Below are 10,642 nucleotides of genomic sequence, written 5' to 3'. Positions count from 1 at the left end.
TATTAAAACTGATGAATTTTAACATAAAACATGCCAAATGTGAATACTGCGTAATTCTGAAGAAATGGCAGACTCAAATACAAGCAATGTAAGCAATTCTTTCATCCAGTACTGCAAAACAAAAGTGTATATAAGCGTATAAGAAAATTGAAAACTAGATCAGCAATCAATTTTTTGCTGACGCGATGATGGCGCGAATTACGTAAAACTGATAGAAAATTCAAAGTTTTTCATGAAAAATCATAATTTCCAATAGGTCTCAACCTAAATGGATGAAACTTAGAAAAAATCGTGCATTTCTGAAAACAGATGCAACTCCAGCACTTACCCTGCAACTGTACCAAACAAGCTTAATGGAATGCAAGCTTCAGATTTAATGTGTCAATCACACTTTAGGGTTGGAAAACATGGTAACTACACTAAACAAAGAAGGAAAAAAATTTTAACAATCTTGCTTTCTTCTCTACACAACACTGTTTTGCAGCATCAATCTAGTAGCAAATGCTAAATGTTAGTACTCTGAATGCAATGCAAGTATGTGTGTATTCATTTTTATAGCAACAGGAAAAAATATCAAATTTTTAAATGTTTAGGAATTTTGTTCTCATCCTTACCATAATCTATAAACTTAAACACATCAATGTCATTCCCATTTCCGAGGATAATTTTCATTTTCTGCTGATACATGATGAAACAACTTCTCATCCTCAGTGGCCACATTAATTAGGTTTTGTAATCTGGAGAGCAACTCCTGTAATAAAAAGAATAATTCATTACTGTGCAGGAGCGACGCTAAAAACACCGATTAACTTCAAAGCTGTCCTCCATTGGATGACAATCGAGCATAAAAAAAAGTTACTGAGTTGTTTTCTTCTACACACTATACTGTTATACGGCATTAATACAGAACAAATAAATACTTTAATATTACGAACGCATTACAAAAATACTGTCCATTCAAATTTTAAAATATAAATAAAGAGCAAATTTAAAGCTGACAATACCTCTTTATGTTTCAATTTAGCTTCTAGCTGTTTTATATGTTCTCTCTGGATTCTCTCACCTTCTTTAAATTTATGAAGTTGAATGTTGAGAAAATGTTTGAATGGCTGCAGAGTTTCTAATTGTGCTCTAGCGAAGGTTTCAACTGTTACTCTGTTTCTCTGGACCTGAAATTATTTTAAAAAATTAATAAAAATACATATTCTGAAAATATTAACCATGAAACCTAGATCCATCTTCACTGGCCCCTCCAAATTGACAGGTATATTCAAAGAAGTTTTGGGTTTGCAGACTGTGACCATTAACAACACTCCAGGATATTTCAGTTTGACACCTGCCAGTCATCTGTAGGTGAGTCGTTCAAGGCTGATGAAGAATTGCCCCATTACGAATTCATTAGTGTAATTCATGTGTTCTACATGGGCTTTAAGATTGTGGTGACAGAAGACCTAGTGGAACTGCTGAACTTAGTTGCTGCTCATGATGGCCATCAGTATGCTATATTGTCTCTGATTACAGCAAATTGTGGAAATGATGGGGTCCACAGTTGGTAGCCACTATCACAGTTCATCAGATTTTTTGTCATGTGAATTTCCATGGATTCTTTAGTAATGGGGTCCCAAAAACTTACTCCATTGAATGTCCGGTAAACGTACAATGAATGCTCAGCTGCAAAAGACGAATGCTTCATTGACATTCAGTGCAGAGTGTGTGTGTGTGTGTGTGTGTGTGTGTGTGTGTGTGTGTGTGTGTGTGTGTGTGTGTGTGTGTGTGTGCGCGTGTGCGCGTGTGTGGGCGCGCGCGCGCGCGCCCCTGCATCCACACGCGTGTTTTCTGACAAAGGTTTTGGTCAAAAGCTAATTGTGTAGCAGTCTTAATTGTCTCTGTCTCCAACTCAATGTGTCCTCTCTTCAGTGAGTAGCAATCTTTCCTTTTTCTTCTATAGTTGATATTCCAACCTGGAGATTTCATCATTTAATTATGAAGGTCAATTACACAAAATATGTACTAAGAGAATATAATTGAAAAATGTGAATTTGGGAAGAATGGATAATTAAAGCAATAGAAAAGAACAGAATTACTCATGAAACCGAAAACTGTGTCAAAGACAAAAGTAGTTTGTTGATCTCTGACATATAGATCACATGAACCAAACAGTCCATAAACATCTACAATTATACTCCCCAAATCATTGTGAGGTGCTTGTCGGAGGATACATCCCATTGTATCAGTTGTTAGGGCTTCCTCCCATTGCATTCACGTGGGAAAAATGATGGCTTAAATATCTCTTTATACACAGAATTGCAGTATATTCCTAGATTCACCATTTAATGTTTGTTCTAGAAACTTTCTAAGCAGGTTTTCACAGAATAGTTTGTGTATCTTCAGTTGTGCCAGTCCATTCCTTTCAGCATTTTCAGACACCACCATAAGTCAAACAACCTGGTTATGATTTGTGCTGCTTTTCTTTGTATCCGTTAATTTCCCTCATAAGTACTATTTGTTAAGGGTCCCATGCACTTGGGCAATATTCTATAATGGGTCGCACGAGTGTTTTGTATGCAAGATCCGCAATTTGCCACCTGCTTTACCAACGACTGACTGATCATTCCACTTCATATCCCTACAAATTGTTACTCCCATGTATCTGTTTGAGGTGACCGATTTCAACAGTGACTCACTGATGTTACAGTCACAGGATTTCACTCTGTGAAATGCACAATTTTACATATCCAAAAATCTAAAGCAAGTTGCCAATCTTGGCATCACTTTGAAATATTTTCAAGATCTGATTGCATATTTGCACAGCTTCTTTCAGAAGTTATTTCATTACACATGGTTGCATCACCTGTGTCAAGTCTGAGGCTCCTGTTGATGCTGTCTGAAAGGTCACTAGTATACAACATGATCAGCAAGGATCCCCAACACACTTCCCTGGGACACACCCGAAGAACTTTTACATCTGTCAGTGATCCCCATCCAAGACTTGCTGGATACTCCTTACCAAAAAAATCTATAATTCAGTCACAAATTTCATTTGATACCCCCATACAATCTTACTTTTGATAATAAGTGTAGAAATGGTACAGAGTCAAATGCTTTTCAAAATCGAGGCAAGCATGCATCTGTCTTACCACTTTGATCCAAAGCTTTCAAACAAAATAGGTCCCAAGACTATACAACAAATCAAGGTCAAGCATATTGGATGGAAGTTTTGTGGATGATTTTTACTACCCTTCTAGTTGGTAGGTGTGATATGTGCTTTCTTCCATCTACTAGACATGCTTCTCTTTGTAGTTAAAAGAGGAATTAACTCTGCTGCAAATTCAGTACAGCTATTCCATTTGGCCCTGGAGCTTTGCTCAATTTTAACAATTTCAGTTGTTTCTCAAAATCACCAACACATCTATTTCACTCACCTTTTCAGTAGAAAGAGAATTACATTGGGATAAATCTCCTGGGTGCTCCTTTTGAGAACAGAGTTAAGCATTTCTGCTTTTGCTTTGCTACCCAAAATTTCATTTCCCATCTCATCTGTGCCACAAACAGCCTTTACATATAACCAGAATTACCTTTGGATTTTGTGAAAGATCATCCAACAATATTCTGCTTAAGTAGTCACCCCAAATAAAATCTGCAAGTATTTGTGAATCACTTTAAATGACACACCGAACTATACAACTACCACAGCACTAGTTTCATTGTTGTATTACTTGGATGGTGTGATGGTTTGTTTTGGAATTTGTACACTAAAAAGCGCAGGAGTGAGTATCAAAACCATTAAATATTACCTACTGGTGTATTAAAATAGAACAGAGACTAAAAAGAATAAAAACATTTGAGAGCATGCACATACAAATTAGTTTTATAGAGTTATATAACTGTTACATAAAATTATTATTACATATATGGCAGTTTAACAAACACAGTAAATTATATTTTTATAATAGAAGGAAACATTCCACGTGGGAAAAACAAACTGTTGCCTCATCAGGAAAGAGGGAAGGAGAGGGGAAGACGAAAGGAAGTGGGTTTTAAGGGAGAGGGTAAGGAGTCATTCCAATCCCGGGAGCGGAAAGACTTACCTTAGGGGGAAAAAAGGACAGGTATACACTCGCACACACGCACATATCCATCCACACATACAGACACTTGCGAAAGCTTGAATTTTGTGTGTATGTTTGTGTTTGTTTGTGTGTCTATCGACCTGCCAGCGCTTTCGTTCGGTAAGTCACCTCATCTTTGTTTTTATATATAAATTATATTTTTAGATACATCTGGCAAACTGACAATAATAGTAATAAAAGACAACAAACCAGCTACCCTTGAGAAACTTCCTACCTCTCCACATCAGAGAAGCCTTAAAATAAACAAAAATTAAAAAAGAAAGGGCTTGTTTATTCCATTATCAGTTAGACTAGAAGTTAATATTCCCAGATATAACAATAACTTCATTATAAAAAAATGAAACATCTGTTCTCCAAATGTTCTGAAAAGGAAAGTTACTACTCACAATATAGCAGAGACGCTGAGTCGCAGATAAGCACAACAAAAAGAATGTCACACATAAAGCTTTTGGCCCATAATGCCTTCGTCAAAAATAAACAACACACACTCGCCTGCAGTCTCAGGCAACTGTAGCCACACTGCGATGGGAAGGGTGACTGGGTGGGGTAAGGAGAAGGCTGTGGCAGGGAGGGAAAAGGATGATATGATAGAGGCTGCGGACAGTGCAGTGCTGCTCGGGAGTGTGCAGGGATGAGGTGAAGAGAGGATAGGGCAGCTATGTGCAGTCATAAGGTTAGATGGAAGACCGAGGAGGGGGAGGGCAGTGGTAGCGAAAAAAAAGAGAAGTAAAAAGACTGGTTGCGATGGTGGAATGAGGCCTGTATAGTGTTGGAACAGGAACAGAGAGGCTGGATGAGTGATGTCAATAACTAACGAAGGTTGTGGCCAGGAGGGTTAGGGGAATGCAGGATATATTGCAGGGAAAGTTCCCACCTGCACAATTCAGAAAAGCTGGTGTTGGTGGGAAGGATCCATATGGCACAGGCTTTGAAACAGTCACTGAAATGAAAGATGTTATGTTTGGCAGTGTGATCAGCAACACCATTCATGAGGACAGACAGCCTGTTAGTTGTCATGCCCACGTACAATGCAACACAGTGGTTGTACCTTAGCTTGTAGACCACATGACTGGTTTCACAGGTAGTCCTGCCTTTAATGGGATAGGAGAATTTGTGTCCAGACTGGAGCAGGTGGTGGTGGTGGTGGTGGTGGTGGTGGTGGTGGTGGTGGTGGTGGGAGGATGTATGGGGCAGGTCTTGCATCTAAGTCTATTACAGGAGAATGAACCATGAGGTTGGGGTTGGGTGCAGGGGTTTTGTAGGGTTGGACAAGTAGAATGTGTAGGTTTGGTGGATGGCGGAACACCACTGCGGGAGAGGTGGGTTGGATAGTGGGCAGGACATTTCTCATTTCAGGGCATGACGAGAGAAAATCAAAACCCTAGCAGAGAACGTAATTCAGTTGCTTCAAACCTGAGTGGTACACAGTTACAAGGAGAATGCTGCTCTGTGGCCAGATGGTGGGGCTTTGGGAGGTGATGGGAGACTGGGAAGGTAAGGCACGAGAGATTTGTTTTTGTAAAAGATGAGGAAGGGGTCAGTGGATGCTTCAGTGAGGCCCTTGTATATTTCGAGAGGGACTGCTCGACATTGCAGATGTGATGACCACGGGGACTAGGCTGTAGGGGAGTGATTTTATGGTATGGAACGAGTGGCAACTGCAGAAGTGGAGGTATTGCTGGTAGTTAGTAGGTTTGATATGGACAGAGGTACTGATGAAGCTATCTTTGAGGTGGAGGTCAACATCTAGGAAGGTGGCTTGTTGGGTTGAGTAGGACCATGTGAAGCAAATGGGGACAAATTGAGGTTCTGGAGGAATGTGGATAGGATGTCCTCACCCTCGATCCAAATTGCGAAGACGTCATCAATGAATCTGAATCACGTGAAGGGTTTAGGATTGAATGTATATAGAAAGGATTCCTCTATCCTCTCGATGGCCCATGAATAGGTTAGCATAAGATGATGCCATGCGGATGTCCATAGCATTAGCACAGGTAATCATTTCAGAGGAGAAGTCCAGTAGTTGTGGGTGAGGATACAGTCGGTCATGGCAACTGGTAAGGAGCTTGTTGGTTTGGAATCCATCAAGCGTTGGGAAATGTAGTGTTCAATAGTGGCAGGCCATGAGCATTACAGATGTTAGTGTGAAGGGAGGTGCAGCAATAATGATGTGCAGGGCACTGTGTGGCAAAGGGATAGGAACTGTGGAGAGTCAGTGTAGGAAATGGCTGGTATCTTTTATATAGGAGGGTAGGTTCTGGGTAATAGGTTGAAGGTGTTGGTGTACGAGAGCAGAGATTCTCAATGGGGGCACAGTAACAGGCCACAATGGGGCTTTCTGAGTGGTAAGGTTTATGGACTTTAGGAAGCTTGTAGAATGTAGGAGTGCAGGGAATGGTAGGGGTGTGTAGAGATCTGGAATCTTGGGAGTGACTAGAGATCCCTCTGTATTACTGGAATGATGTCACTGTGGCAAGGTTTTTAGGTGGAGGTATCTGACAGCTGACCTCCTGCCAGATAATCCTTATGGTTCAAATCAACAGTTGTGGAACCTTTGTCTGCAGGTACAATTATAAGATCAGGATCAGATTTTAGAAGGTGGACTGCAGATCTTTCTGTGGATGTAAGGTTAGTTGCAGGTTGAGGGATCTGGGGAATGATAGTGAGGCAAGGTTCAAGGTTAAGAAATTCTGGAAAGTTAACAGGTGGTGATTTGGGGGCAGTGGGGGTGGATCACGGTTGGATGGAGGAGTGAACTGAATTAGGCAGGGTTCAACATTGGCCTTTGATTGAGTCTGATTGGTAGAGTTGGTGGGGAAAAAGTGTTTCCACTGATGGGACCGGGGGGAGGTTGGATGGAGAAGGGACCAAACTAGGTAGTGATCAGTCCCTGCGACCTTAGAATAACTAAAACCGATAAAATCCCACATCATGAAGATAGCCCTGAGCAGGGGCGGATATGGTCCACTGCGTGCAAGATGGCTACCAATTCTGCAGTAAAAACACCACAGCCATCTGGCAAGGAATGAAGTTCTGTGTGTCGCGGTTAGGTGTAAGCAAAACCAGAGCGACCAGCAACCATGGAGCCATCAGTATAGATCATAGAACACTTCTGAACCCTGAAAAATTCTGAGGAGACAGGAGAACTGGTGGCAAAGAGCCATTGGAGGGACAGAATCCTTTGAATCGATTGAGAGATCAAGACAGAGCTGTGACCGAGAAGAACACCATGGAGGGGTACGTGCATGAGCGGAGAAGAGTGGCGGTAAAGGCAGTTGCTGGAGCTCAGAAAAGAGCGACTGAATGCGGGCAGCCATGGTGAGCCCACATCGTGGTCACCGCTGTGGCAGGGTGATATTCATGTCTGGATAAAGGATACCATATTTAGGTGCTTTGGGGTGCAGCGAATGCGGAGCGCATTAGATATGAACTGTTGCTCGCGCGAAACTTGCAGTGGGGGAATCCCTGCCTCTGCGAGAAGGCTAAGTACGGGGCTAGTCTGGAAGGCACCAGTCACAAGTCACACCCCACAGTGGTGGATGGGATCTAATATCTGCAGTGTCGAAGATGACGCAGAACCATAGACAGGACTTCCACAGTCCAAACGAGACTGGACCAACGCTTGATACAACTGCAGGAGAACGGAGCGGTCTGCACCCTAGGACGTATTGCACAGACACCTAAGAACATTGAGATGGGACCAATACGTCCTCTTCGGCTGGCAAAGATGAGGGAGCCATGTCAACTGGGCATCGAAGACCAGACCCAAGAAGTGATGGGTGTCCACCACCTCGAGGGGCTGGCCATCAAGGAACAGTTCCGGATGAGGATGGACTGTACAGCAATGGCAGAAATGCGTGACATGTCTTGGCCGCCAAAAACTGAAAGCCATGGGGAAGAGCCCTGAGCGCGCCCGACAGATTGCTCCTGTAGACAGTGTTCTGCAGCGCCCATTACGGAGGAGGCGAGGTAGATACAAAAATCGTCAGCATACAAAGAGGGGGACACTGTTGGCCCAACAGCTGTCACCAGACCATTAAAGGCTATGAGAAAGGGAAGAACGCTCAGCACAGAACCCTGTGGAACCCCATTTTCTTGCCGATGGGGTGAGCTGTAGGAGGAGCCAACTTGGACTCAAAAAGAGCAACAAGAAAGGGAGTTACGGATAAAAACGGGCAGAGCACCACGAAGGTCTCATACATGAAGGGTGGTGAGGATGTGGTGGCGCCAGGTGGTGTCATAGGCTTTACGCAGATCAAAGAAGCCTGCAAGGATGTGTTGCCGATGGGCAAATGCCAACTGGATAGCAGACTCCAGGTGGACCAAGCTATCCACCGTAGAACGGCCACAGCGAAAACCACTTTGAGTCGAGACAAAAGGTCGTGCGATTCAAGGATCCAAATCAGCCAACTCCATGAGTTCAAGGAGCTTGCAGAGGGTGGTAGTAAGGCTAATTGGATCGTAGCTATCCAACTGAAGAGGCAGCTTCCCTGGCTTCAACACCAGAACAACAATGCTTTCCTGCCACTGGGTAGGAGAGACTCCCTCACTCCACACACGGTCGAAGAGGGTCAGTATATGATGGTGGCCAGCCACTGATAAGTGTTGGAGCATTTGGTTATGTATCCAATCCGGTCCAGGAGCTGTGTCAGGACAAAGGGCGAGGGCGCTGGCAAATTCCCATTCACTGAATGGGGCATTATATGGCTCCGAGCAGCGAGAAACAAAAGACAAATGCAGTTGTTCTGAACACTCTTTCAGGAGAAGGAATGTAGACGGATACTGAGCCAATGCCGAACCTTGAGCAAAGTGTAGAGCGAAATTTTCTGCTACAAAGTCTGGATTGGTAAGGACAACACCATGCACAGAAATTCCAGCAACCCCGGTGGGAGGATGTGGTCAAAAATTCGCCCGAGTTTCACCCAGGCTTGTGAAGAGGGGGTGTGGGGCCCAATGGCAGCTACACAACGTTCCCAGCAAATCCGTTACTTAAATTTGATTAGGTAGCAGTAGAAGGGTGCTGCTTGAAGTGTTGAAGAGCACGGTGGCGGTCTTTTATGGCTGCAGCAATTTCTGGAGTCCACCAAGGGACCATCATCAGCGGGGGGAACCTGAAGAAGAAGGGATTGCTGAAACAGCTGCTGAAAGGATGGCGGCAGTTAAAGCCTGAGTAGATTCATCAATACTGTCGTGTGGCAATACGGGGGGGATGGGAGCAGAGGAGAAGGCACCTCAATCAGCCTTAGATACGGCCCACCTGGGAGGGTGATGGAGCGAGAGGCACTGAACGAAGGTCAAAACAATCGGGTAATGGTCGCTGTCACATAAGTCACCGTGGACACCCCACTGAATGGAGGGAAGAAGGCTGGGACTGCAGATGGAGAGGTCAATGGTTGAGAAAGTGCCATGTGCCACACGAAAGTGTGTGGGAGCGTCTGTGTTTAGTAAACAGAGGTCAAGCGCTGCCAGAACAGCTTCGATTGTCCTGCCCTGGGAAGCAGCCACATGACTACCCAAAGACAGTTGTGGGCATTAAAGTCCCCTAATAACAGGAAGGGAGTTGTTGAAGGGTGGTGAGGGCATGGGATGTGGGCGGCCTGTCAGGTGGGAGGCAGAGATTGTTATTGTTGTGGTCTTCAGTCCTGAGACTGGTTTGATGCAGCTCTCCACGCTACTCTATCCTGTGCAAGCTTCTTCATCTCCCAGTACCTACTGCAGCCTACATCCTTCTGAATCTGCTTAGTGTATTCATCTCTTGGTCTCCCTCTACGATTTTTACCCTCCACACACCCCTCCAATGCTAAATTTGTGATCCTTTGATGCCTCAGAACATGTCCTACCAACCGGTCCCTTATTCTCGTCAAGTTGTGCCACAAACTCCTCTTCTCCCCAATTCTATTCAGTACCTCCTCATTAGTTACGTGATCTACCCATCTAATCTTCAGCATTCTTCTGTAGCACCACATCTATTCTCTTCCTGTCCAAACTATTTATCGTCCATGTTTCACTTCCATACATGGCTACACTCCATACAAATACTTTCAGAAACGACTTCCTGACACTTAAATCTATACTCGATGTTAACAAATTTTTCTTCTTCAGAGACGCTTTCCTTGCCATTGCCAATCTACATTTTATATCCTCTCTACTTCGACCATCATCAGTTATTTTGCTCCCCAAATAGCAAACCACCTTTACTACTTTCCAAGCGTCTCATTTCCTAGTCTAATTCCCTCAGCATCACCCAATTTAATTTGACTGCATTCCATTATCCTCGTTTTGCTTTTGTTGATGTTCATCTTATATCCTCCTTCCAAGACACTGTCCATTCCGTTCAACTGCTCTTCCAAGTCCTTTGCTGTCTCTGACAGAATTACAATGTCATCGGCGAACCTTAAAGTTTTTATTTCTTCTCCATGGATTTTAAGGCCTACTCCAAACTTTTCTTTTGTTTCCTTTACTGCTTGCTCAATATACAGATAGAATAGCACCAGGGAAAGGCTACAATGCTG

The 10,642-nt window shown here is 43.5% G+C and overlaps 1 protein-coding gene across 2 annotated transcripts in view; it reads right to left on the bottom strand.

Moving 5' to 3' along the window:
• The window catches only part of LOC126425107 (uncharacterized), a 92,242-nt gene that overhangs the window by 9,482 nt on the left and 72,118 nt on the right, over positions 1–10,642 (bottom strand). For both annotated transcript variants that reach the window (XM_050088034.1, XM_050088033.1), the window contains exons 8-9: positions 1,005–1,169; positions 615–751 (exon numbers count right to left, since the gene is read on the bottom strand). In XM_050088034.1, coding sequence (XP_049943991.1) covers positions 644–751; positions 1,005–1,169 — 273 coding nt within the window. In that variant the 3' untranslated portion in view covers positions 615–643. The remainder of the gene's footprint in view (positions 1–614; positions 752–1,004; positions 1,170–10,642) is intronic.

Source organism: Schistocerca serialis, chromosome 10 (genome assembly GCF_023864345.2).
Source record: "Schistocerca serialis cubense isolate TAMUIC-IGC-003099 chromosome 10, iqSchSeri2.2, whole genome shotgun sequence".
NCBI classification, from domain to species: domain Eukaryota; kingdom Metazoa; phylum Arthropoda; class Insecta; order Orthoptera; family Acrididae; genus Schistocerca; species Schistocerca serialis.
The sequence above is the reverse complement of the archived record's forward strand: the minus strand, read 5'-3'. Positions and strand labels throughout refer to the sequence as shown.